General features: G+C 40.6%; 2 protein-coding genes across 3 annotated transcripts; one reads left to right on the top strand and one right to left on the bottom strand.

The window, feature by feature from the left end:
* Positions 1–510: 510 nt before the first annotated feature.
* Positions 511–24642, top strand: cdc73 (cell division cycle 73, Paf1/RNA polymerase II complex component, homolog (S. cerevisiae)). Its single transcript, XM_028019499.1, has 17 exons — positions 511–687; positions 1270–1375; positions 1477–1546; positions 3492–3554; positions 3722–3774; positions 5517–5605; positions 5744–5957; positions 7008–7106; positions 7247–7325; positions 8134–8198; positions 19675–19732; positions 20167–20202; positions 20286–20373; positions 21584–21745; positions 23431–23531; positions 23617–23758; positions 23849–24642. Exons 1-17 carry the CDS (start codon positions 557–559, stop codon positions 23883–23885), a joined length of 1593 nt encoding a protein of 530 aa, XP_027875300.1. The 5' UTR covers positions 511–556; the 3' UTR covers positions 23886–24642.
* LOC114145857 (beta-1,3-galactosyltransferase 2-like) lies at positions 8343–19668 on the bottom strand. 2 transcript variants are annotated; one of them, XM_028019501.1, is made up of 3 exons: positions 14845–19668; positions 14457–14722; positions 8343–11354 (listed from the first exon to the last, which is right to left on the bottom strand). In XM_028019501.1, exon 3 carries the CDS (start codon positions 11238–11240, stop codon positions 9978–9980), a length of 1263 nt encoding a protein of 420 aa, XP_027875302.1. In that variant the 5' UTR covers positions 11241–11354; positions 14457–14722; positions 14845–19668; the 3' UTR covers positions 8343–9977. The 2 variants fall into 2 exon arrangements, with proteins under 2 accessions (XP_027875302.1, XP_027875301.1); XM_028019500.1 differs by lacking the exon at positions 14457–14722.
* Positions 24643–27910: the final 3268 nt, after the last annotated feature.

Below are 27910 nucleotides of genomic sequence, written 5' to 3'. Positions count from 1 at the left end.
GATTCATCAATGATTGTGCTGGTACAAATAATGACATCAGCATGCATGACTTGAATTAAAACAGCCCATCCAGGTATAATTAGATCATTGAGAGCATCTTGACCAGATGGATCACTATGATCCAGAGGCAGGACTCTCACACTGCAAGCACCTGCAGAGTGATCATGACCTCAAAGCTGTGCTTACTTTGTCACAAACAGCACTGTGTATGAGAATTTGGGTTGAGTGAAGATACTCTAATGTGTGGAGTGAGATATATCTCAACAAAGTGTGAAATAAAGAAGCTTGATTCTCAATTCAGAAAGGTAGAATTTGAAAATGTTGTGTTTAGATACATTTCTCGGACAAATCTATACGCATCCAAAGTGTAATTCAATTAGAAAAACCTGGTTTATGTCCAAATGCATCTGCATCTAGATTTTGCGTCATTGGTAGCTAGGGGGAGCCCACCTGGCTCATAAAAAAATATATATATTTTGGATCAGGCAACTTGCGAGGCCGCTTGGTGTTGATATGTGGGGGGCCTCGTAAACATACTACATGAAGGCGAGGGAAGATGGCGGATGTGTTGAGTGTTCTTCGTCAGTATAATATCCAGAAAAAGGAAATCGTCGCTAAAGGGGATGAGGTGATATTCGGCGAGTTCTCCTGGCCGAAAAATGTGAAGACAAACTACATAATCTGGGGGTATGTCAGCACGCTAAACACGTTTAAACCTCTTTTCTCCCAGGCCTGTAACTCCCTCTCCGCAACAACGTAAAGCTCGCTAGCTACTTTGTGCTAAAATGCTAACACAACTCCTCCGTGGGCTCAGAACTTTTAAGCTGCTGGTTGCTTTCGCATTATATTTCAGTAACTTGCAGAAATTATATTCCGGCTTACTGTTCATTTTTGGAGTAAACGCGTGGGCTTTGCACTTCTTTTGTATTCCTGTTATTTTAGGAGCGAACACACCGAACTTGTCTCAGTGAAGGGATGCTAAATTAGCGATGCCAGCTAGCTCTGACTTGTTTCATGAAGTCGCGAGGACATGCTCGTCTTTTATTGTAATATTCGCTTATTATTCTGTTTTTATAGTCTACCAAGAAAAAGTTATCTTGCAAATATTCTGAGCATAAAGCTGTATATGTGGACTCACTAACTGTTGCTAGGAGTTAAGCAGAACTAGAACTTCATGCTTGTAGAGCTGCGCAGATAATATAGAATTGGCTTAATTGTCCATGTTTTGAAACTTTGCTCCTAAAAATGGCAATGTGTTTTCTCCCTCAGTACTGGCAAGGAGGGCCAACCCAAAGAGTATTATACTTTGGACTCCATTTTATTCTTGCTCAACAATGTGCATCTGCCGCATCCTTCGTATGTGCGGAGAGCTGCAGTAAGTGGAGCATTTAGCCAAAGCTGCTGGCATCTTTCGTTAGTTTCTCTCTAGCTGTGTACAGCGTCACTGTTCCTGACATGTCTGCATGTTAATTATAGACAGAGAACATCCCTGTTGTCAGACGGCCGGATCGAAAAGGATTGCTGTCCTACCTCAATGGCGAGAGTTGTAAGTAGCATGCATTAAAAAGTCACTTTCGTCCACCTACGGCCAGGATGTTCAGTTTTTGGGTTTTGATTTTTGTATAGTTGGGAAGTCCTATGCAACCCAGTCACACACAGTAATGTGTGTGAATACATGGAAAAAAAATGAATGCTTAGGAGAACAAATTTACTCATGTTCACATGTAATATGTTCTATAGTCTGTACACTCTACGTTTCCAGTTGTTGAGCTTTTCTTTAACAAACACTAACGGACTGCGTAGCTTGGAATTGCCTGCAGAATAACACAATGTCTTAATACATGCAACCTGAAATGAAAATATTAAGCTCTCAATGCACCTATTGATGTATTCTTTGTCCATGAAAACAACAATAATGAGGAGTGTGGTGCTGTTTTGTAAATGTGACTGGCCACAACAAAACCACAAACAAGTTTCCTTTGGGAGGTGGTTGGAGTTATTTACGGATTCTAAAAGTGTGGATTCTAAACCTTGTTTTCTTTCAGCTCGATGTAAATAATTTTATTTCAGGTGTTGTAGATGCAGTTAGTCAGCGCGAGGTGCACCGCTGCTCACCGCCTCGTCGCTGTTAGCCCCCCAGACTGGGCAGACCTAGATCTGCGAGCCGGTGGCACGCTATGTATTGTAACAGTGTTCTAAAAATAAAAGTTCTGCAACTTTCCCAGAGAAACTGAAAAACATTCCTACAGACATGAATTGCTCTGAACATATAAGTTGTGTTTTTTTTCCCTCCGGTATCTCTAGCTTTCCTGTACAATAATCCGGTCTTAAGCCACTTATCCATTATTACTTTTAAACACAATCCTTTGGTAAGCTAACTGTATGCGTCACACTTTGACCTCATATCATGGCAAATAGTTATTTACATGCAGTACCTTGCAGACCACTAGTTTTAGAAAGACTGATGTATAATGACCGCGATAGTCACATCGCTGAGACATGAATAATTGCTCTCTAATACATTTCAAGTATTAAGAACTTGAATTTTTCATGCTAATTTAATATTTAGCCGGAGTCTCACACCACCAGATGCCAATGACATTGCTCAAAATGATAAAGGTCACAGTGATGGAAGCACAGATGAGAGAGGGAAGAAGAAAATGAGCTTGTATTCAGCAAGTGATATCATTAAATATTGGGATATTTATATTTTGCAGCCTTAACAGTAAGTAGATTTCCCAAATATAAACGTGTAACATAAAAAGAGGTAAAATCAGTGCAGGTTAATTGTCAACAAGCTGGCAGGATCTGATCTTCCTGTGCAGTTTGGGTAGTTCTGCATAGGGCTGGGTGATGTGGCCCAAAAATAAAATCTACGGTGGCCCTGAGATGCAAACCACTTCAATAAATTCAAAAACACAACAACATTAACAAAACGGAAAGGGTATGTCCCCGTTGGAGACCTGAGAAATGGCTGATTGGACGACAGTGCTTTTGGTCTGTTGTTGATGCGCCCGTTACAGGTTTCTCATTGCCTTTCTCTCTAAACTACACAGTATAAAAAAAAAGTTAGCTAAGAAAAATAATCAGAGTAGTTAACTGGGGCAATTTAGTTACATAGGAAATATATTTCTCTTGTTGTTTAGAAGTTTGTTTCACCACGGAAATGCAAAGTACTGGCCACAAAGTCAAGAAATTCTCGTAAATTTACATTATCTTTAATTCTTACCTGTGAAAGGTAAAGGCAATGGGTCCACTTTGTACTGGAAAACTGTTCAGCATAGTCTTATGGTCCTGCCGTCATAGCGGTCTGTGGCCTCTAGGTGTCTTCAAAACACACTGCGTGCCAAGAAGCAGATTTTTCCACAAAGCTCAGCGTTCTGTCGAATGTTCTCGCTTGTGTCACCAGTTTGATGAAGAACTCTTTGATTGTCCAGTAGAGGTAAAACTTGACCTGCTGTAATGAACAACACACTTCTGTTCCGCTACAGCTACATCAACAAGCATCGACAGAAGCGCACCAATAGAAATAGGACTTCAAAGGGCAACACAAGGTATGCTTATAGCAGCTTTTTTTCTTCTTCTTATTATTATGATGATGTGGCAGTGGCTGTGAAGGTTTCTGCTTTTAATTTGTCTGAACTTCAGTTTGAGGAGTTTTAATTGTCTGTACGTTGAATTTCTGGTGATAAAACTTTCTTCTCTTTTTTTCCTCCCCAAGTTAAAAGAGCAGCTGATGAAGTTTCTTCTGAAGCCAAGAAACCAAGGATTGAGGTAACTGAGGCAAATCGATGAGTTTCAACCACATGGGTTTATGAAAAGTAACAAATTGCTTGCAGTTTAACAAGTTCAAATGTTATAAAAAATTAATTTAGGGGGCATGCCGTGGTGATGTAGTCGTTAGCGCGACCCGTATTTGGAGGCCTTGAGTCCTCGACGCGGCCGTCACGGGTTCGACTCCCGGACCCGACAGCATTTGCCGCATGTCTTCCCCCCTCTCCTTCCCCGTTTCCTGTCAGCCTACTGTCATATAAGGGACACTAGAGCCCACAAAAGACCCCCTGGAGGGGTAAAAAAAAATTTAAAAAATTAGAGCTTTTTTGTATAATGAAGTAAATTCTGTTGGCTTTAATTGGTCCTGACCTCCTCTGGTGCCGGCATATTACTTTAAAATCTGATAAAACAAATCGTTCAATTGTAAAATATAATCATTTTTAATAAAGAGGTGTTCTTATTCTTTATTTCTAGAACAGGTGTTTGGATTAGCCCTTGATGAATCAAAGACACTAAACTAAAACATTTTTTTTTTTTTTTTTTATCGCCCCGCAAGGGGTCTTTTTGTGGGCTCTAGTGTCCCTTTTTCAAAGTAGGCTGACAGGAAAGGGGGAAGGAGAGAAGGGAAGATGAGTGGTAAACGTCGTCTGGTCCGGGAGTCGACCCCGCAACAGCCGCGTCGAGGCCACATTGCCTCTGAATGTGGATCGCGCTAACCCCTCCGCCACCACGGCACGCCCAACGTTTCTTGTAATAGAAAAACTGACTGTAAATTTAAACCACTAACCAGAAACCACATCGTCAGTTTAAATCTTTTTTCTTGTTTTTTTCCCCACAATAATAATGGGAATCATTTTAATTAAAAGAATCTTTCTGCTGCTTTTGTAATGATTCTGCACTTTCTATGTCTTGCAGACAAGATCCAGGTAGCAAACTTGGTACAAATTCATTCAAGTTTCCTGCACATTTATTAATAGTTTGTTGGGTTTCCTGCTTTGAAAAATATCTATCTGCAATCATAATTACACCCCATTGAAACAGGAAGTCATATTGATGCAAATTAAATGGGACTAGACACTTTAAATTATTTATTTTTTTAATGGCTCTTTTATCAATTCAGGGTGTCAATACAAATCACAGCTGTGATTTCATTTGACGGAAAAATTTATTTTTCCACTACACCTGAAAATAATAACAAAATATAGTTGTCTGTGTTTCTGTATTAAAAGATGTAAATATTTTTAAGGTTTTATTTTCTTGTTAAAATTGAATAATACCTTGTGTATAGCTACATTTCTCATCTGGAAAAGGCAGTTTATTTGTTTTTACGGCAGCCTGTTTTATATTCAACGGTTGAGATTTAATGTCTTAAGTGTGTTCCAGTTCTCCAGTACAGTATTTGAGGCTTCGTTCATCCATAGTTTGTCTATTTTTCATGATATCATCATGTTTGTTTACGTACAGGCTAAACAAACAACAAAATATTCATATTTTCTTCAAAACATAAAGTAAGAACCTAAAAAGAGCTTTATTAATTTAATATAAGGTGCGTCAGCAAGAAAAGTAAGCCATGTTTTTAATTTAGAAGCATGATTTATTGCGTTGTCTTTTGTAGCATCTTAAGAGATCAGGCATTTAGATGTTTGTACACCTCCGGTTTTTGATAAAATACTTATTTTAATTGTTTTCCTATTCAGAAAAATGAAATGAAGTAAATAGTAATCCTTATTGTTGACCTTCAGGATGCAGAACGAGTGCGTCTGGACAAGGAGCGCCTGGCTGCCCGTCTGGAGGGCCACAAAGAGGGCATCGTGCAGACGGACCAGATCAGGTACAAAACCGAGATTTCTCAGTCAAAACCTATTATAGGGCTATAATAAACTCAAAAAAAGTCACATTATTTAGAATGCTACCTTCCAGAAAACCTGACATTTTATTTATTTATTTTTTCTCCCCACTCTTCATCCAGATCTCTGTCCGAAGCCATGTCTGTGGAGAAAATCGCCGCCATCAAAGCCAAAATCATGGCCAAGAAACGCTCGACCATCAAAACGGACCTGGACGACGACATCACGCTGAAGCAGAGGAGCTTCGTGGACGCAGAGGTGGACGTCACCAGGGACATTGTCAGCCGAGAGCGGGTCTGGAGGACCAGGACCACCATCCTCCAGAGCACCGGGAAGGTCAGAACCACGACTTGCCCGACAAATCCCAACCACACTCACTTGCAACATGACCGCTAGCTTGGGTTTTATAAAGGATCCAGCTGATAAATATGAACTTTCTCTTCCTGTCGGCTCACTGTTTCAACTCATTATGTCTTCTAGTTCCTCGGGAGAATAATAAAAGTGACAGACATTCCTCTTGAGTTAAAGAGACTTACTGAACGATAAGCATTCAAAGCAAAGAGACAAAGCAGAACTGTTTGTTCTGCTGCATCAGTATTATGTAATATCCACACAGGGAAGTTGACGGCAGCTTCACATATGCTGCAGTGATAAATGGCCGATTCCGCCCACGCTAACAGAGCCACGCTGAGAGGAACTGTACAAGATCAGGAAAAAAAAGTCCAAAACGCCTCCGTTTTAACCACTAGGTGGCGGCAAAAACTGAAGTCTCAGCTTTAACTTGACAGGCTTATCTTGACGTTTAATAAACGTTCTTGTTAAAACTGTGTTAAAGCATTTAAAAGTGTTTTAGATGAACTGGAGCATATTGTAGCATCTGTAATCATGCAGGTTATTTTTAGTTGAATTTCTCAGTTGGCTCCTGCGTAGAAATCTGACCTTTGGTTTAATGGCATTTTCCAAGTTGTTTTTAGCTCTTTTAAACAATAAAACTCAGAATTTCTTGAAGAATGTTTTGGTTTTTTTACACATTTTCGAGTATGGATTACAAATCCCTTATTAAAACTGAACTTCTTTCCCTAGTCATTGATAATTTAAGTCTTTTATGTAGCACACTAAAACCACAAATACACACTTTAATAAACTGTAACTTCAGATTCTTAAAAAAAATTATTTATATCCTAGTGAAACATGGGTTTATAAACTGGCCCTTTTATTTACACTCTGAACTTGTATACCTCTAGCAATAACAAATGTTCAGTTCTTTACTTGCTGATGTGTTTTTTTTTAATGTTTAGCTCTTGAATATTTGTCATTTTGTATGATTACATGTTCATTTACAGTCATGTTAAATTAGTGTGTGTGTTATTTTATTTTTTATTAAAGAACTTCTCGAAGAACATCTTTGCCATCCTTCAGTCGGTGAAAGCCAGAGAGGAAGGACGAGCACCAGAGCAGAGACCAGCACAGAACACTACCCAAGTGGTAAACATGTCTTTATCTCATGATAAAAGCAGTACAAAGCTCCCTACTTGTAAAGGTTCATTGAAACTTCATGAGAATTCAGTCCGAATAAATTAAAATGGCTACATGCAGAAGTGAACGTGCGGTTTCTGTTGGTGCAGGACCCGTCCTTGAGGAACAAGCAGCCCGTCCCGGCCGCCTACAACAGATACGATCAGGAGCGATTCAAAGGAAAAGAAGGTGACTTTGCTTCATGGTTCTAATTCTATAAAATCAGTCTTTTGTTTTTTTTGAGAGTATTTCTTTAGAAAAGCCAAATGTCATTTGCAGCACAAAATAGAAAAATGTCGGCCAATTCTGCCTCAGCTACTGGAGTCCTATTTACGTCCATTACACCATTAGTAAATCATTGTCAAAGCAGCTAATGAAGTTTCCCAAGGCAGGTACAGATTGAGTCATTATCCCATGTTGTGTCTTGTTTGTATGCACAAGGTCTACATTAGGCCTGTTGTAAATTATTTCAGTAATCGAGTATTCTGTCGATTAGTCTGACAATCGGGTAATTAAATAAAAAAAAATTGATAAAGTAAAATATTGGTAAATACTGCCAGTATTAATATCAGATATCAACATCGGCCCAAATTGTCATATTTGTGCATCCCCAACAATTACTTTTCTGTACTTTAGAAAATTAACCTGTAACAATGATTGCTCACTTTTTAAGTTAACCTGGACAAAAGTTATGCAAAATCCTGAAATTATATTCAATTTAATAATAAAGCAGCAAGCTTACAAAACAATTCTAAAAATGTCTACACTCCAGTTTTTAGTTTATGTATTCTTCTGTTTTATATAGATAAACTCTCACTTATAAAAAAAATCAGGCTGCACTTGCTTTGCCTGGTGGGGGCGCAAGTGCAGCCTGGAGGCTGTCAGGCTTATAATTCACTGAAACCTGCTTTAGAAAAACGACCATAAATCAGTATTTGTTAGTTTCTTACATTGTGTGTTCATAACCTGCAGCTCATCACCTTTTCTTACTTTGTAGAAACGGAGGGTTTCAAAATCGACACCATGGGCACCTACCACGGCATGACCCTCAAGTCAGTGACGGTAAGACCAGCTTCTGGACCCGGTGACGAAGCCGGGTCCAGAAGTAGAGGGTTTTCCACCTGAAGGGTTCCAGTGCTGAAACTGGGCTGGTGATTGAGGCAGGAGAGCCTTGGATGTCACACAACACATTGTTACATGAAATGGGAAATGTTTAACTTTATTGAAATTCATTAGTGCTGCAAACAAAAACCCTTATACCACCAGCCTAATATTTAACCAACAGGTATCTGATTTATTCATGGCATTGCTCTAAGAAGAGATTAAACTGAGTTAGAGCTGGATTTATTACTATCATCTAATGAAGTCAAACCTTTAAATGTTAATTTTTTCCACTTAGGACTAGAACAGAATACTTTTATGTAATTTTATCAACATGAACTGCAGATTTATTTTAATGCAGGAAAAAAAGGAAGAGGAATCTTTTGGAGTCAGGATATTACAGCCTGGACTTTGTAACAACACTGGTTCTGCTGCGTTATTGGCAGAAAAAAAAACACCTTTAACTTTCAGGTCTAAATTGGTCCATCTCATATATGTGTGAACCAGAATATTGTTTTTGACTTTGATTACAATTTAAGACCTAAACATCAATGTGAAGTAATATGTTTACTTGTAAACATAGTAAACCATACTTTTTTCTCTTTTTTTTCCATTTGGGAGGCGGGGGCAAATTTCTAAAATATTTGGTGCATATTTTTCCACATTATTTATATTTAATGTGTTGGTTTTACTTTTAACTGGTTCATCTAACCCTTCAATCAGTTTGGCTGAAATAACATCAGTTTATTGGCGTCAGAGTGATATGCTGCACTAGCACCTGCTTAGCACTGGAAACAGTATGACTAAAAAAAAATACTGTGTTGCTAAGCAAAACCTCTCTATAATGATTCCTGCTGGTCTTGTCATTTTGTATTTTCTGTGACATCTTTCACTATTCTGGAACTGGATGATGGTACAGCCAGATAGCTGAGCTGAGATTGGTTAGTTTCAGTCTCACCTTCCACTTACCTGCTCACCGTTTTTCCCCCCCCCTAAAGCTGTGGTTGTTGTGTTGGAAATGTTTATTTATTTCAGATTATCAAACTCGACAGCAGATTTAACATTTTACAGAGACGTTTCATCTGCACGCCTGTTCATTTCACCCATTATTTTTCATGACACAGCACCGTGTACATGGACGTTCTGCTGGGAATCACTCCAGTAGAAACAGTATTAGCTGAAAAATGGCCACAATTTCACAGGATTTTATCAGTTTTTACACGTTTTGTTTGTCTTATCTCAAAATAAGTAAGGTTTGTTCAACAATGATGGAGATCATTGGTGTATTGAGCAGTAGGGTTTAAATGGACCCTACTGCGCTTCCATTACAAATATTGGCAAAACTCTGTCAATATTCCGCCTGTGTTGAAAAAACACAATTTTGCTAAACACAATTGTGGCATTTCTATCAAACACAATTAAAATCACACATGAATAAGTTTGTTCACACGGTAAGCCATTAAACATGCGGCGCCGTCATGCTCCTACCACTTCTTGTCATCTTAGTTGTTTGAACCCAGTAGCATCTGGTTGTCAATCATGCGATTTGAGTGACGCGAAAGTATTTCTGTTGGAGTTTTGTGAAATAAACCAATTTCAGCATAGTTAAAACAAAACACTTCATCCTAAAGCCAAAACTTACCAAAAAACATTTTTGGGGGGGCAAAAGTGCCATGTTTTCATTAAGCAAATTTATGTACAAAATGTGAAATTGCGCAGTTATATGGTCAAAGATAACAGCTACTGTTTCAGTAAATGCGCCTGCTTGTCCCGGAGTCTGGAGTGGGCCCTGCTCGACCTCTCCTTGAGCGTGCCGATGCAGGCATTGTGCTTGTTGCTCTGAAGGTGATGCCAGTACTTGAGCAGCTCGGTGGGATGGAAACCGTGCGACGTTATCAGGTGGCTGTACTTGCAGCTGGAGTACGACACCCGCCAGTGGTTGAACAGGAAGCCGTTGGGCGGAGGTGTGGGCTCGATCTGCAGCTCGGCCAGGCAGATTCCCACGAACACATCCTCCAGGTGCAGTAGGCGGACGCTCAATGACGTCCGGTAGATTTTCTCGGCCAGGTCCCCAGAGAAGACGTATCCCGTCCCGGAGCAGAACGTGGGGTACCGTTCACCCGGGTAGAGCTCGGGCGACATGTACCACTTGCTGTTTTTGTTCCGGTTGGGTGCAAAGCCTCTCATGTTGTTGCCCGTGAAGTAGTTCTTTTTGGGCTTCAGATCCGGCCGCAGCAGCTTGTAGACGAGGTACTCCGTGTTGACGAACATGTCGCTATCAGTTTTCATCACGTAGCTCGCCGTCGGACAGTGCTTCGCCACCCAGTTCATTCCCATCAGAGTCTTTATCGTCAGGTTTTTATAGGAATCCAGGAAGTCCTGCTGGATGATGTCGCGATGCCTCCGGCTCTCTGCCTCCAGCATCTTCTGCTGCAGAAGTCCCAGCTCTCCATCTTTCTTCCCCAGCAGAAACAGTCGAATAAATCCCAAGGAGGGGAAAACGCTCTCATTCCCCCAAGTCTGCCGGATGGCGTTCCTCGCTTCCACCTGACGAGCTTCAGTGGCAATTAGCAGGACGAGAAACAGGGCAGGTTTGCTCTGTCGGCATTTATCCGGCTCGTTGATGACATAAGGGAAAGGTCCGTGGGTCAGAGTAGCATTAAGAGCTCCCATTTGGCTCTGGCTGCTGTTGCCTGTCAAATTACCCTCAAAGCCAGTGTCGCTACGATGAAAAGAGACATTGATGTTGGCATTGGTTGTCAACGTTCCCTGGGGAACGATCACAAACCTCCACGCTGAGTGCGCGGCACTGCCGTTCCATTTGCTTCTTGCGGTTTGAAGCACCGTGCCTCCGTACACCACAGGGTAGCCCCTCCACCACGGGATCCCAGAGAGCTTGGGGAGCCGCACGTGGTGGACCAGGAACACGAGGAATCCCAGCAGAGAGAGGAGATAGAGAAGTTTGGCCGTGTGCGTACAACAGTGGCGCCGTCTCCACTGCATTGTTCTGTGTCCTTCAGCCGCTCTCTGATCACAGAAATGAAGAGTTTGTGTCAGGTTTAAAGGTTGTTCACTCTGCAGTATTTATTTGCATCTGTGCCCACACCAAGAGATACCCTAGGAAATAAGAGAATGATTATGAGTAGGTACAGAAAGAGAAATAATGGTTGTGTTAGATAGCTAGAAATATTTCAAAGTATAGAAGCATTGGTTTATTTTGGGTTCAACAATGCTACCACCACATTTCAGACCCTTTTTAAGGATTCTTAGGGTAACTGCAATGTCACAACTCTAGAAAATATACAAACAAAATCATATTTTGTACTGCTACTACAAAAGAAAGCTCTACTCAGAAGTATCTAAAGTATATTTAAAAATTGCAAAAGGGAAGAAATGAAAAAAATAATCTCCAAATTCACTGTCACTCTTAAGGTGCATTCACACCAGTCCTAGTTAATCCGCTTCAAGTGAACTCTAGCTTGTTTGCCTTCAAAGTCCAGTTCATTTGGAGAGGTCTGAAGGGGTGATCGAACTCTGATCCACCTACAAACCTAGTTTGGTTGAAGCGAACTCTGGTGCTCTTTGAATGCATATGTGAACACCGAGCAGACCGGAGACCGCTCCAAAAGCAGGAAGCAGACTATAGCGCAAGGCTTGCTGGGTAAGTACAAACAAAGCAAACGTGCAAGCTTAGCGTTAGCAGGAGAAATAGCTAGCGCTTTTGTCTTTGGTCTTTTGATAAAGAAAAATCCTACAGCCGCTAAAATCTGACAACAACTTTTGTTATACGGAAGTGTAGATTTATTAAGGTTTGGTCTAAACTACTACTTTTAGTAGTTGGATAAGACCGCTTTGAAGCTTCCTGCGTTTGAAACTAAGCAGTCAAATCCCACGCCAGAGCTGAAAATCACCAACTCAAGAGGATAAAATCATATTTAAAAGGTACGTTTTTAACTCCTCTATATGATTAGACCACAATCATTCATGTTCACATTGGACAATAAAAAACATTTATTAAACCTGTTCTCCCCAGCAAGCATCAATGACACAACAGGAGTAAATGTTAAAGACTAGTGTTTTAGTAAGACATGAAGTACTAATTTGGAAATGTGAAGCAATATGCTTTTGGAGAACAAATTTGGTTCATCATATACAAAACACAGAACTCTAAGAAGCTGTTTGTGTGTGTAAAGCGTGGATCCCAGATGAACTGGAATCGTTAAGTGAGCTGCTTTCTTTAAACACGTCGGTCTATTTTAGCTGGACTAAATATATAAGCCACATTGTTCCAGCCGAGAGCCACTGTCAGCTGCTCCATGAGTCTACCTACAGCGCAGATCCTAACATCAACCCCGAAGCCAGCAAAGCTTGAAAACAAAGAATATCTTGTTTGTTTTTTTTTTTCTTTTTTTCTGATCTGATCTTGTTTGGTAAAATGCTGATGCAAATGAAGAATGTGTGCTAAGCGGTTATTTGGAGGCTTTTCTAACAGGGTTTACAATTACCAGAATATCATCAAAGCTTTAATTGTTGGACACATTTTCTTTTTGCTGCAGAAGCAACAATAGTCGCACATGATTTGTGATATCGGGGGACCGCTCTCTGCTTTTGCTGAGGTTTGATCCACGCGTCTCCATGCTGTTGAAATCAAGGTTGTATTTGTTTTGGTGAATGTTTGGAGCACTAATTTTAGAGCAGCCCAGAGGAGCGCGCGGTCATCGCTTCATGAGTCACCCTTAACTGTTCTTACTCATCCCAGCTCAGCTCAGTTTTCTGTTCAGGCACCGAAGTTGTTGATCTGCTCGTGAACACCTTTCACTCTTCACTGATGGAGAGACGATTGGATTTGTACAGTAGCCAAGTGTTCAGAAACACTTTCCTAATGAAGATGATTGAGGATGTTAAGGAATCCGGTTCTTGATCTATGTCACTTAAGGAGTTTTGGGTAGAACAGTTTTTCCAAATATTGTTTTTTATCTCAATTGCACAATGTTATTTTTTTTTTTGTATACAATTTTGGCTTAAAAACTGCTCTGCTCTGAGAGTTTGGCTTAAAAACTGTATTGTCAATTTCACAATTAGCCGATTACTGCCTAGTTCACAATTATTTTAATAATAATTGACCATCACAAATTAATCAAATTAAATTATTGATGAATGTTCACAGACATAACTTTGAATGCTGTGAATTAACGACTGTTGTAACAGAAGAAGTTGCAGTCGGCCATCTTGAAGAACAAATGAGTCTAACAATGCAGGAATATTGCAGAAGTGAAGGACTAAAAACAGGTGTAATCTGAAATGTAATGGATGGAATATTCCTTCACAAGATGCTGAATATCTACTGAATTTCACACATCGTTATGGAGAAGTACTGGATGTCGTCAGTGACTCACACAAGCGGTTTACATCTAGCCGGGTATGGAAGGTGTCAGTGGGGAACTTAAAGGAAAATGTCACTGTCATTGGACAAGATGATACTTTTGTTTAGGTAAAGCTACCAGCCACCTGCTTCTAGTCGAGAACCTACAATTCTACAGTAAGCGTAGAAAGACAGTTGTCATATTATTTACATTTTTGTAATAAAAGTATGTTCACTGGCTGAGGCATATTTTCTAACAGTTTGTTACAAAAGTCCAGATCAGATTCATATCTATCAGAAGGCTTACTATTTTTGATGTGGCCCAAACACTGACCTGGAAATGCAAAGGAAATAATAAATCACTTCTCCTTTAAGAAAACACCACAGAGTAACCGACCCGATACGCAGAAATACGTCGATGATTTATTGTTAAATCACTCAACTCCTCCAGTTCCCTGGCCCCCTTGTGACACATTTGCGGTCATAATCAGTAAATGATTGTTTATCTTCATCTTTTATTCTTATTTTCACCTTTTCACTTAAATTTAGCTTAAAGAAACAAAAACCCATATCCTCATTCTAATAGTTTTCTTTTTGTTCTCCATGTTCTCTAGAGCGGTGGACATAAAGTTAACTGGTGTACTTTTGCAAAGACTCCTCTAGTTTGGAAAGAGAAATGGGAATTTGGTCCAAAACCCTGATCATTGCATAACCAAGAACTTTTCCAAACAAAGAAAAAAAAAAAAAGAGATGAATTTACGGTTCTTTCTAGCACATTTAATACAGATGATCGCAAATCCATCACTTGTAAAAGAAATTAGGCATGGATAGCTTCCAGTAAAATCCCGTTAGCTTACCAGAACTTTAATCTTAGTCCGATGGAGAGAAGTGCGTTGTTCAGAAAGCTAAAACCCATAGGATGATTTCCTTATCTGCAGATCGCTTTGATCATTCCCTAAAAGACTGACTATATGTGTATCATCTCCACCAGCAGCAGCAGCCTGAAGCTGAGTGAGCTCTGACTTCTCATGTTTACTCATGTTAACAGAAGTAAACGGTTCTCTACTGAAGGGTTTCACCAGGACAGAGGGTTGTGAGAACTGAAGAGTTTCATCTCATCTGCCTGAATCAAAACAGAGAAACAGAAATGTTTCCCTCTTAAGTTGACACACCCTTCACATCCTGTAGGCTCCGTTAAAAGCAGGTAATTCTGTAGCAGGCCACTGCAAGGTTTGCAAATCTCACCCTGTTGGTCTTTCCTCCTTCCTTAGCCGTCGTTGAAAGACAGCCGTGCAGTGCAGGCTCGGACGGCTCACGTCCTCCCTCGTTTCCTCCAAAGCCCACGATGAACCCTCCTGTTTTCTCGCTGCAGCTCAGACCGATCGCTTTTCACCATCGTTCTATTCGGAGTGGGAAAACGACGCGTTCAGCCGGTTGCGTAGCCGTCGCTCTCCCCCCACACATCAGCTGAGCGTGCGTGAAGAGCTGGAGTGTTGCAATCTCTCCATCTGTCTTGATGCATTGTCCCCCCTCCCCAGCCCCGAGGCTGGTTTCTGACGCTGCTGCAGCTGCCTGTGGCTGGAGGAGGAAAAAGAAGAGTAGGCTGTAGGTGACGGTTAGCCGCAGCCGCGGGTCCTTTTCACCGTAATCAAGACGTGTTAATCAGAGCAGTAGTCATCGGACGGGCTTCACATCTCCTTTCAGCTTCTCTTCCTCTTTCCATTCTCATGTTCCTCTGCACTCTTTTCCTTTGATTTACGCATGCTGTCTTCTCTCCCTGCGATCTCTTTCCAATCCTCTTGTTTTTTTCCCCTGCTCCTCTCTTGCCTTTCCTGATTCGGCAGCCTCTCACGCTCTGTTTTCTGGCTGCAAACAGCGGGGAGGATGAGGACGGCCAGGAGGAGCGCGAGGCAGTGCTGTCAGTTGTGCGTTTGTTCTGAGAGGCAGCTCCAGGCTTGGTGGCATTACGCTCTCCCAGCACGTCACGGCGTCTCTGCTGCTGTTGCTGGCTGCTCTGTTAAAGAGGGGAGGCGGGGGGATGGGGGGCTGGGCTACTGACCTATTTGTATTCACACCCACTCCCCAGAAAGAAGAATAAAGTATGATCTGAATTTGGCATGCTGTGAAGCAAGAGGAGAGAATTCTCTGTCGACACTTGGAACACATTAGATTTCCTAATCGGATTAACAGATGGGGGGGGGGGGACTTCTGGTTTAATTTTCTCACATTGGCAATGATGGACTGAGGCCAACTGAAACCTCTTACAGTCAGCATTCAGTTAGTTGTGCTAATTTATCACACTGCGTGGCAATTCCAAACGCATTACTAAAATGCTGTTTCCACCACACTTGTTTGCAGTGGCGGAAAAGGTGGGTGCCGCATAAAACGGGGCGCCAAACATTGGCAGAAGAATGATTTCTTGTCTGCATTTTCTTTCTGTAAGCAGCTGTTTGTGTGTGTAAATGATTTGATCAGGAATAGAGGCACTGATTAGGTGTCATTCCACTCCTTCAGCTCCTCTCCCGACGCTCGCCCACACACACACACAGACAACAATGATCTTATGTTTATAGTGTGTTTGCATACACGTCAAAGTACATAGTTGCGATCCTACTTGTTTGCATTCTTTGAAAGCCTGTGATTTTTTAATATTGCTATGTTGGCAAACGAGCAACTAATGTTTTCCAGTGAAGAATGAGAAGACAAAAAGTGTAAGAAATGCAGAATTTAACACAGAATTTCTGTATTTCTTAATGCCTAATAACATAATCAACATTTAGTTTGGAATGGACCAAGTGATCAAGCAAAAACTATTTGAAGAAATAAGGGAATAATGGAAAAATATGATTTTACAGTGGACCACATAGTATTCTAGACTCTTAGATAAAAGTCAACAGCGAAGAGCTAAAATCTGTGATACTTAATTTCCTCTAGAAATGGTCATAGCTGCCTATTTTAATAGTTCAAACACCAAATATTACTTGATATGCAATAGCACTGCCACATAAGCCAACATCTAGACCTCCTTATTTCTCTTATGGGGGCTACAGCCATAAGAGAAGCCATATGACTTCTCCAAAATGTAGCTAGATAGTTATCTATCAGTCTAGTCATTGTAATACAGATTGTCATATTAAGGAACATCTGATTCAACTTTGCCACAAATCATTTAAGTCAATCCAGTTCAGGACAAGATAATATATTCCGATTCAAATGCATTACCATTTAAATTCCTCCAGGCAGTTGATCAAAATGTTTCTTCCAGGTGTGTTACAGTTCACATCATACAGCACGTTACTGGTTACAGTGTCTGGTCTTTCTCCTATATATATATATATATATATATATATATATAGAATGCAATCTAGAGTTTTAGCCTTAAAAAATGGCAAATCCTAACTAGACTGTGGATGAAAAATGTTCTGGGAAAGTCCTGATTCATTTAGGTCAATGCCTTTTATGTGCTTAGAGACCCCAGACAGACAGAGTCCAATGAAATAACTCAACTGCATTATTTTATGACTGTCCCACATGCACATCAAGTCCTGTCATCATTCTAAAATTTAACATCGAAACATGTTGCATGATTTTCCTCACATTCTCTCCTCCCTTTAGGGATTTCCTGTCATTGCCTTGCTGCCGTGCGTGATTTTAATCTTAGGGAGTTTTATTCCGTGGTGCCGCTGATAGAGGTTGCTTATCAACTAGCCATCAACATCTGCCGGGCAAAACAAATTCGTGCTAATCTGTTTACGTTACCGTGAAAGTGCTGAGATTGTGCCGATGTTATCCTCTTACCGTCGGCTCCGAAGCGCCGCTGCCCGGCCCGCGCAGTGGTTCACAACATCGGGATTAGTCGGACAGGAGGGCTGCTCCTCCAAGATCAGCTTCATTTGAACGTTTCTAACCGCTGCGCTGGCGGAGAATCTAAACAGACGCTATGAAATATTCAGTCTGTTTGGGATTTGTCCTAATGAAACATGTCCTGAATAATTTATTGGAAGCACATTGGTGATTGCTGTAGAAGCCACAGAACAGGCTGTAGTTCAAAGTTAAACCACAGGAAGCTCGCTATATTAAAAAGTTGATTAAAGGAAATTAAATTTAGGATTGCTTGGGGAGCTTTCATGTCTGCACTGCATGCACCATTACTAGGTAGGTGAGATTAGCCACAGCACAATCTGAAATTCACTTTTTAAAAATTGGGGAAAGGAGAAGGGTGTTGAGCTTTACTGCAGGCCTTATATTGTCTAACATGCATCTAATTTGTTGTCTCTTTTTGCCTTCCTTATTGCCATATTAGCAGCGTCACACAAAGGCTGATTGACAGCTCTTAGACCCGCCCCCTGGCTCTGATCAGTTGTTCCTGGTGGAAGGCGGAGGAGCTCAATTTCTTTTTTCTACAGATTATCTGCCTGGTACCACACTGTCATGGCATAGCGACAGGTTCAACATGTATGCAAAAAATACATTTTTTTAATAAAAGTTTCATACTGCATCTTCAAATTAAAAGCATATTTGTAAGCATGGAAAACTATTCAGGGAAAAAAATTATGCTCCTTTTGAGATTAACTGTAGATTTTGCCAAATTTCATTTGTATAATTTCCCTTTGGGACCAGTTAAGTATTTTTAAATTGGAAAGTATGTTTGAATTCTTGCTTTAGTTGAAGACATTAATTACTGTTCCTTCTTTTTCAGTGCTTATCATCATACTGCATCTGTGGCTCTCTTTTCTCTTTTGGTTCCCGGCTCATCGGTGATGATGAGCTTTCTTTGGCTCTTACTGCTGACTCAGTTCTCCATCTCTGGTGTCGTTTTTAATGGGTTATTTCCTGTCTGCTGCTGACCTCTTCTGAGTGGTTGCGTTTGTTTTTTGGCGTCCTGCAGCGTACTGGACCACAACTGACAACCTCGAGACGCTCGCTGCACGTCTCTTCTTCTCTCTCTCATTTCCTGTCTGATGACTGAAAACAAAGGCCGCTACAAACCGACTGCGTTACTTAGTGTTTGACATTTGAAAATGTTGGAAAAGAGTTTTCAACTGATTTTAAGAGAAAATGTTTTCCACACCAACATGCCTTGTGTAAAGTTGTATAATTGCCCCCTTTTGTTAAGTTACAGGTGAACTATGTTCACACAAAGACACCTGCTCTCAGGGTTGCCAGGTTTGCATTGTTTTCACCCCCAAAACAATGCAAACCCACCGAACTCCAAAAATAATTCATGCTTAGCGCCAGATATGGTCATGTGTCATCGCCTGCATTCAGACTTTTCAGAATACATACATATTCCGACCAGAACCAGGTCCCACTGGGACTGCAGGGGTCTTGACTCTTCGAACACGATGTGACTTGAGTTTTTAGTGGCGATATGTTCTTTTAAATCCTGATGTTTCCCTGAGGTTTCTGTTCTTTGCAATACAATTGTATAGTGACACCTTATTACGATCAACAGAATCAAGATTTCATAGTTGATTGGTGCAATAACGCTGCATTTTGACAATTTTTTTTTTCTTTTGTCACACAATGACATACATTTGTAAATTTTCCTCTACAAACCCTCCCGTTGCGAAAGGCAGCCCAAATTTAACAATCCACTCAAAGCTGTTTGTTTAGTTTTTTTCATGCTGAACGTGTTGAAAGTCTGGAAACACTGCCTGTAAATAAAATCTGCAAAACTGATTCAAATAACTTATCGTAATTGAACTTCGCAGACAACACAAAGACCCTAAAAAAAAAAAAAGATTTTTTGAAGAGGTCTAGTCAAAGTCCCAACTTAAAACTGGTAGAGCTGCAGGAAATCTAGATTTCTCTTTCCCTGTCTAAAAACTGTATTCTTTAGAAGAAATGAGTAACTTATTGAAACTTGAGCAGTTTCTGCTCCTTTCTGAACCGTCGGTGATCTTGAAGGACAGTCCACTTCCCCTCACACCAAATTGAGCTCTTTATAACTTTTCTTTTTTTTTTCCTCACAAAAACATTTCTGTTTACCATGTTTACCTTTGCATATGTCAGACACAAACCATGCGTTGTTCAGCTGTGTGTGACCATGGAGTTTTTATTTTCTGTTTGAAGGAAGGAGCGTCTGCCCGGAAGGCCCAGACCCCGGCGCTGCAGCCAGTCCCCCGCCCAGGTCCGAATTGACTTAAAATCTTTACGTATAAACATTGTGCTTCCAGTGTACTTTTTCCAAGTATTATAAAATGACCTGTACTTCTGTAAAAGTGCACATTAAACATGATTTGTTTCTTAAAATGCTGCTTGTTTATAGCTGATAAAGACAGGAAACTTCAACTTATTTGCTGCTCGCATTAACAGTTCTGTCAGCTCATTAGAGAGCTGTCTTGAGATAAGAACAAAGTGACCTCAGTTTGGGTTTCACCAAAAGAGAACTTGTTTGCAGACTCTATAAATAGAAATATGCTCTGTCTGGATAAAATTACGATTGGAGGGACTTTGTGTGGTCAGAAGAGTCACGTGACCCAAGATGATCCTTAATGTTTGACATGTTTTGATTTATATTGTTTCTGAAAACAGTTTTTCTCATCTTTTTTTTTTTTTTTTAAGTTTCACAAGCCAGACCTCCACCAAATCAGAAGAAAGGTACACATCTGCTGCCCTTTATGTAAATACCAATTAACGTGAGGCGTTCGCTGACCTGCTCGTTTTTAACACTTTGTCTGCAGGATCCCGAACCCCCATCATCATCATCCCTGCTGCCACCACCTCCCTCATCACGATGCTCAATGCTAAGGATCTTCTGCAGGATCTGAAGTAAGATGTGGATGTAATGGTTTTTTTTTTTTTTTTTTTTTTTTTTTTTTGCCTTTGCCTTTCTAGTTTAGATAAAGTGGCTGACATGTAAAAGTACCCTTTTTCCCCCCACTACTACCGGCACGTGTTTATTAATGATTCATTTCCCAAGTTATGTTCCGATTAGTTGTATTTCTCTGTAGACAATGAAAAGCACCTCCCAGAAGTGGCACTAAGAGGTTTAAAAGATGGCCGAAATCTAGAACATAGACCTGGCTGAATATAAGATTCTCACAGAATAACCTTCAGCCAAAAGTAGGGATGCACAATATCTCAGCTTTCACACCGATTTTAGTCGATGTTGGTGGATTCTTTTTATTATCTGTCCAGTAAGTATACTTGGGTCGATGTTAACAACTGGTGTTTGTTTTATTTTTATCATATTGCTGCAAACCAAGTATTACCAACATTCAAGTCAAGTTTATTTGTATAGCAACGTGTCAGTTCCAAGTGCTTTCCACCATAAAAACTCAATAGTTATTATGAAACGAGCAATAAACAGTACATTTTGTCAGATGCCATCATCAAGCAAATACACGTCAAATATATGGATCAATATTCCAGTTACATTAATCAAAGACATCTCTAAACAGGTGGATTTTTAGACTTGATTTAAAGGAACTCAGCTGTTTTGCAGTTTTCTGGACGTTTGTTCCAGATTTGTGGTGCACAGAAGCTGAATGCTGCTTCTCCATGTTTGGTTCTGGGGATGCAGAGCAGAACCAGAAGACCTGAGAGGTGTGGAATTTTGATACAACAACAGATCTTTAATGTATTGTGGTGCTCAGCTGTTCAGGGATTTATAAACTAGCAGCGTTTTAAAGTCTACCCAAAGAAATCGCCGTTCTGTGGATAAGATTCGAATCAAATGAGTACTGACTGAGAATCCTACCCAACTCTCCACTTACTTCAGTAATATGTCGCGGTCAACAGTCAAATGCTGCGTCACCGTGGTTCTTCCACAGTCTGTAATTATGTGGATGTCATTGACCACTTTGACGAGGGCAGTCTCAGCACTGTGGTGACCATGGAAACCGGTAGTGAACTGATACGGTGTATGAAATGAACTCCAGGCACCAAAGGATTAGTACTCCTAGTCGGATGGACAACCAGCATAAACTGGATTTATCCTCAAACGGAGAGACTGAATCCTTCAAATCCCTGTTTCCAGGTTCACTACATCAGAGGACAAGAAGAAGCAGGGCATCCAGCGGGACAACGAGGTTCTGCTCCAGAGGCGCAAAGACCAGATCCAGCCGGGCGGCGCCACGCTCAGCGTCACCGTTCCCTACCGCGTCATCGACCAGCCGCTGAAACTGGCTCCACAGGACTGGTGAGCTGCTGCTTTTCATTCAGTCACTCTGTGAAGAGAGCGCTGCATCAGCTCGGTTTCCGGCTGTGGAAGTAAGTCACAGTCCAGTTGTTGAACAGTCTCAGCATGGTTCTGCTTTTCTTTTTTGTTTGTTTGTTTAACAACAAACAAACAAACTTCCTTTTCCCTACACCTCAAATCATTAACGATGATGCTTTAAAGAATATAGTAGAATAACAGGCCTTTTCTGAAACCCAAGTTTTAATATGGGATTAAAATCCATAGCCATCAGTATCAAGATTGTACAGTTAAAGTGGATAGGAATTAAGTGAACTAGACACCAAAGTATCAGAAAAGTGGAGATAAAAGTCCAGTAACCCACACATCGATGGTCGAGATTATCACTGAAAAGGTCATTTACTTGGATAATTTAATTTAGATTGTGAAAATCACAGTTAGGTCTGTCACAATAAAAAATTTACTGGACAAATTGTTCCAAAAGTTACTGTGATAAACGACATTATTGTTGTTTTGAGACCATTTTCAAGTAATATCATGGTAATGGCATAATAATGCAAAAACGCATCCTCAAAAATCAGTACATTTTAAGTCCTAATTAACTTCTAACTTGAAATACCTAAAATTCATAAACAAAGCAACAGATAAAGTGAATATTGAAATATCTGTAAACAAAATTGTCCTTATAAATAAAAAGGGCTGATTGAGACCAAAGTACCAGTGAAGACCAGGTTTGATAAAAAGAAAAGAAAAACACGATGAATGATGAAATAAAAAGAAAATAGGGACAGGAAATTCAGAACCAGAGGGAATAACTGTCTTAAAAAGCAACGCCTGGACCAAAACATTATGAACAAATGTACACATTTTGATCACTATCACAAACGTACAGCAAAACATTGCAATGAAATTCAAAGTCGCCTGCTAGCAAGTTGGTGTTTGTGTTGCAGCCGTTTAATTTGTGCAAGGACTAATAAACTGTTCCAGTTTAATTACATAATAATCCTCATATGTTCAGTAGAATCTAGACTGTAGCAAGCTGTTCATCTTCCCCTGGTGCAGATGTGCCAAAACTAAAACTTGGTGGTTGAATGTCCTCATTCTTACAGATTAGTGCAACCAGGTTGGGATGGTTCTGTTTGTAACTTGATGCTTAATCTGGTTCAAAATGTGAGCGTAGTGATGATCCCAGGGAGAGCTTTTTAGAACCCTGGATGTCTAAAAGATGGGAACCAGATCAAAACTGGGCTCCACATTTACCTTGAAATCATTAAAGGGGCGGTATTTTAAAATCGACTTTTTTGAGCTCATGTTTTTTGGGAACATGATTGAGAGATCATGTTCTCTCAACTGTGCATCAGCTGAGCTCATTGTGCGAGCTACTTCTCAATGCAGCGCTGGTAAAAACAATGTTAAAGGGTTAATAGAGGAGCCAATGTTGACTCTTTCGCTGCATGGCTATACGATTCTGCTAAATCGTGTAATTTCACTTCTACTGAAGTTTGTGTCAAGGGTGAAGGGTGAAACCAGAGGAAGCGCAAAAATACCCCACGAGTTTCCTTTTTCTCCAACACGTGACAAAACCGAAAAGTTGTAAATCAGTCAAGCCGCAGCGCGCCGCGTGCATCTGGAACATCTTTTGGGGAAACTTCCTCCCGCTTCAGTTTGGCCGCTCTGTGTTCCTGCAGGGACCGGGTGGTGGCCGTGTTCGTGCAGGGTCCCGCCTGGCAGTTCAAGGGCTGGCCATGGCTGCTGCCCGACGGCTCTCCGGTCGACATTTTTGCCAAAAGTGAGTGAAAGGCCTTTCTGGCTTACGAGGACGCGGTGGGCGAAACGCAACATTCTCACCGCGCGCTTCCCTCTCTCCCCTGCAGTTCGGGCCTTCCATTTGAAATACGACGAGGCGAAGACGGACCCGAACGTGCAGAAATGGGACGTGACCGTCCTGGAGCTGAGCCGCCACAAACGCCACCTCGACCGACCCGTCTTCTTACGCTTTTGGGAAACCCTCGACAGGTGTTTACTCCTTTCCTCTTTGATTTCCGTGACCTGATGTCTCAAAGCTATAACTTACCTGTTGTTGTCTTCTCGTCTCTCTTTCTTTAGATACATGGTGAAACACAAATCTCACCTCCGGTTTTGAGCTCAGATCAGTGTTTCTCTCTGAAATTCCCTCAAGTTAATTCCACAGCCTTCCAACTCGGCTTGGTCCTCGTGTTTTCCCAGCAGCCAAGCCATCCTCCACCGAGGCGGACGGAACAGCCGACGGATTTCCCCGAAAACTCCCAAAGCGTCTGGAGTTTTCCCTCTGAACATAAGAAAAGTCTTTTTAATGGGTTTTTCTGTTTCAGACCCAGTTTTTGTTTTATTTTGTTTTGTTGTTTTTTTTTTTCCCTTAAGTTTCCAGGTAGTTTAACAGAAAAACCAAACTACGTTTGATATAAAATTCTACAAACTGCGGAAACGGTCAAAAACAAGTTACCTAGCAACAAAAACCTGATGGAGATGTTTCGGGTTTCCTTGTTTTTGGCCGTCTATATCAAGGAGATTGTTGCTTTCCGCTCAGAACTGTTCGGATCGGGGAAAACAACTGAAGCGACGTAGAGCTAAGATGGAGCGCAGAGACTCTGACGACCTTCTGATTTAACGCGTTTGTGGCCATAATGTACATAGATGATAAAACCAGAGAGAGCCGAAGCTCTTTGAGCAGAGACGGCTGCAGGTGAGTGATTCGGTTATCTAAGTCAGTTCCTACTTCTGTTTTTCACGCCATCAGCACCTCTACCGGTCATCTAATGACTGTCTTCTTTTTCTTCTTCGTTGGTGTTGTGCTAGATGAGAATAATTGCTTTAAGTCACCACATGAGAACGGACAATAAAGCCTTTGTGAAACGCCTAGATGGATATTGTTGGCTGGGCTGTTCGTGGCTTTTTTTTTACAGCACTTTTATTTGATGACGCCAAGAAAACCAAAGTATTCCCAGAATATCTTTCATGTGCCGATCTTTCTTTCTTTTTCTTGTTTCCTTGTGTCTCACTGCTTCCCCTGTTTCTTTCCTTTTCTCTATCCTCCCTCTCATCTTTCATTCATTGGTACCTTCCTTTTGTTCTTTTCCTTCATTGTCCATTCCTCGTTCCAGCCCTCTGTCCTACCTCGTCCCCTCATTGTTACTTCCGTCTTCGTCCCTTTTCTTCCTTGCCTTGTTTGCTTTCCTTACCCACTTGTCTAGGTCTCTTTCCTTTCTTGTATTTTTTTCATTCCTTTCTTCTTTTCTGTCCACCATCGTCTCATTTCCCTTCCACTTGCCTGCTCTCTCTTTGTTTCCTTGTCATCCTTCCTTTCTAAATTGTCCTCAACATCTTTTGGTCCTACTTTCTTTTTTTCCTCTTTTTTTAAGCTGCTCTAATCTGGAAATATCACCCATAGGCTCATAAAAATGTTTAGTTTTTATGTCTTAAATGAATGTAAACATCTACAAATTCCGGAAAGTTGAATCAGGAAAAATCTGTGGATTTTTTTTTTCTAACATAAAAAATGAATAGGAATCCTGCAACCTGTCAGCAGTTGGTTTAAAACCAAACGGCTGCTTTTGTCTGAGACCTTCAGCGAATAATTGGGAAAAACCTGAAGAATGCAGATAACAGAGTCTCGGGTCATGTGACTTGGAATCGAGTCACATGACTTTAGACTCGATCATTTCATAAAGACTCTCAACTTGACTAGGGCCGTTACACCACTGACTCATCACTTCACTTAAACCCAAACCCTTTGACTTGAAAAGATTTAATCTGAAACCAAGCATGTTCACAAAAATACCAGATGTCAGAGCTGCCACAAATTGGTGGCCGTTTTCGTGGGTGACGAATCCAAAAAGGCTCTAGAATGGAGAGCCACTGACTTTTTACGGTTTCCTGTTTTTGCTGTTTTCAAGTGTAAAAGTAAAATACAGCTTTTAGCCTCGCTTCCTCCCCTTAAAGTCAAGCAGGTGGATAACGTACAGAAAAAGTATTACATGCCTTCATTTAGGTTCCAAATGCAATGTTTCAGTGTGATAGTTGGGCTAAAAACACATTTACTCTAACAAACTGCTTTATTTTCCTACATGCAAATTAGTAAGGTGCATTATCTTAACTGAAACAGCAAAACAGAACCAGTACGTTTTGGTAATAAGCTAGTCCTGCTAGCTTTGATTCACTGGCTGCTTATGGGCTCACAGCGAAGTTTTGAGCACAAAAAGCTCATTCAGCACAGTATAGCTCACATGATTAGTTTATTAATTAGCCTTAATTTATCATTCTTTGTGTTAGTTTAAATGTCAGAAGCAAATCAGATGTTGCGTCTCGATTTATTTTTCAACCTATAATCTTTCTTTTTGATCATCTCGTCTGTTCAAGCAAATTCTAATTATTTTTTCTGGTGTTAAATGTGGGGATTATGAGAATTGACTAAAATCTGTCTGCAAATGAATAAATCTAACTCCAACTGGGTCAGGAAATAGATTAAAATGTATTTCATTGAATATTTACTGTGAAATTAACAGCAACGATGGGTTTATTTTACTTTCTTGTGCTGGTTGTTCAGACAATTCAGAATCCCCAAATTACTCTGATTTACATCACAAATCCAGTCAAATGACTTGCTTGTAATTCTTAATTACACATCTAAATGGATTCAACTAGACTTGGTGGAAAGTCTTGTGACTCGCAGTGTAAAGGCTTGTTCACATCTCTGCAATACCAGTGAAACAGAGAGTTGAGTCTGGTGGTTTTGTGGCACCGTTGGCCCGATTGCAACAGTTTCAGTAGTTTCCTGGAAAGGGTCTAAGGACTATTGCAATGTTCGGTCTGGTAGAATATTGCAAAGGATGCATGTATGCTTTAGGCCATGAAACGGCAAACTTTGTTGAAGTCGTCTTGAATGGACGACCTCAGTTAGGAACGACTGTCCTGCGCAGCTCAGTCTACTGAAATAAGATGTTCACAAAATAATGTCCTGGTGGGTTCATTTAATTCTGTTAGTCGCTTTGACACATTTTTCCTTTATGAATCTGAGTATAATGCTTACAGTATAAGCTTTTTCCTTATGGCTTATATTGTATAAGCCATAAGGAAAATGCACCCCCACAAGAGAGCAACACTGAAAGACCTGCCTGGTTTTTATAGTATTTCACTTTTTATATACATATTTTGTTTTTAAATCATGACTTATACTGAGTATTAAGGCCCTTTAAGAAAAAATACAATTACGAGGATAAACTTGTACAATAATAAACATCACGAATAGTCATAGTATTATAATGTCACACGAGAATACAGTCAGTATTACGAGAAAATATTTCAAGTAAAGTCTAAGAAGTGATTATTCTCAAAATGTGACTCTGCTCGTATTGTTTCGACTTTATTCTCGAAGTATATTCTCGTAATACTACGATTTTATTCTAATTTTATCCCGCTTTTATTCTCGTAATTTTGACTCTTTTCTTCGTGCGGCCTTAATACTCCGTCGTGTGGAAACAACTGATCTCTCTGCTCTTTGCCAGCCGTTGGATCAGAACAGGCGTGTTGGCCACAAACCTGTGAACCTGAAATCTGCCACGGTTTTCTTCTTATGCAACACGCAGCTTCAGAGGTGAGAGGTGGCGCCCCCAAGGGGAGGAGGTGGTGCGGTGCGAGCCGTGGCCCACTTGCCAAATGTTGGCCACCCCAGAGAATCGTGTTAAGCCATATAGTGTTATCTTCAGTCAGGGCGTAAATGTAAAACCCAGTAAATTAATAAATAAAAGGGGCAACAGCAGCGTTGGTTTGATATGTTTGTCTGTAAACTGACTATTTTGACTGGGGGGCAGGAGTAATGCTTAAGAGCAGTTTTAAAGGGAATATTAACAGAAATATCTGTTTAATATTCCTGAAACGTGTGATGGTCATTTATGGCCGTCAGCTGACTTTCCGGTTTCCTAGCAGGTCAAAGCCATGAAAGGTTAAAGACGCTGGCTGTTCAGAGTGCCGTGTCCCAGCATATAGTGGAAAAGTGGAGTGTAATGAATACATCTGGTAGAAAAAAAACATACGCAATAAACGAGGATAACTGCAATCTTTTTTTTTTAAATTATAATTTGTCATAAGTTCTTTACTAATCGGCACCGCAGCATAGATTTAAAAAAATATATT

Source organism: Xiphophorus couchianus, chromosome 6, assembly GCF_001444195.1.
Source record: "Xiphophorus couchianus chromosome 6, X_couchianus-1.0, whole genome shotgun sequence".
Taxonomy (NCBI): Eukaryota; Metazoa; Chordata; class Actinopteri; order Cyprinodontiformes; family Poeciliidae; genus Xiphophorus; species Xiphophorus couchianus.
The sequence above is the reverse complement of the archived record's forward strand: the minus strand, read 5'-3'. Positions and strand labels throughout refer to the sequence as shown.

Bases quoted from the DNA above. Each gene is read 5' to 3' on its own strand.
- cdc73 (XM_028019499.1), top strand. From the start codon at position 557: ATGGCGGATGTGTTGAGTGTTCTTCGTCAGTATAATATCCAGAAAAAG. The intron at 3,775-5,516 runs GTAACTGAGGCA...GTTGACCTTCAG, and splicing joins CCAAGAAACCAAGGATTGAG to GATGCAGAACGAGTGCGTCT. The intron at 7,107-7,246 runs GTAAACATGTCT...CTGTTGGTGCAG, and splicing joins CACAGAACACTACCCAAGTG to GACCCGTCCTTGAGGAACAA.
- LOC114145857 (XM_028019501.1), bottom strand. From the start codon at position 11,240: ATGCAGTGGAGACGGCGCCACTGTTGTACGCACACGGCCAAACTTCTC.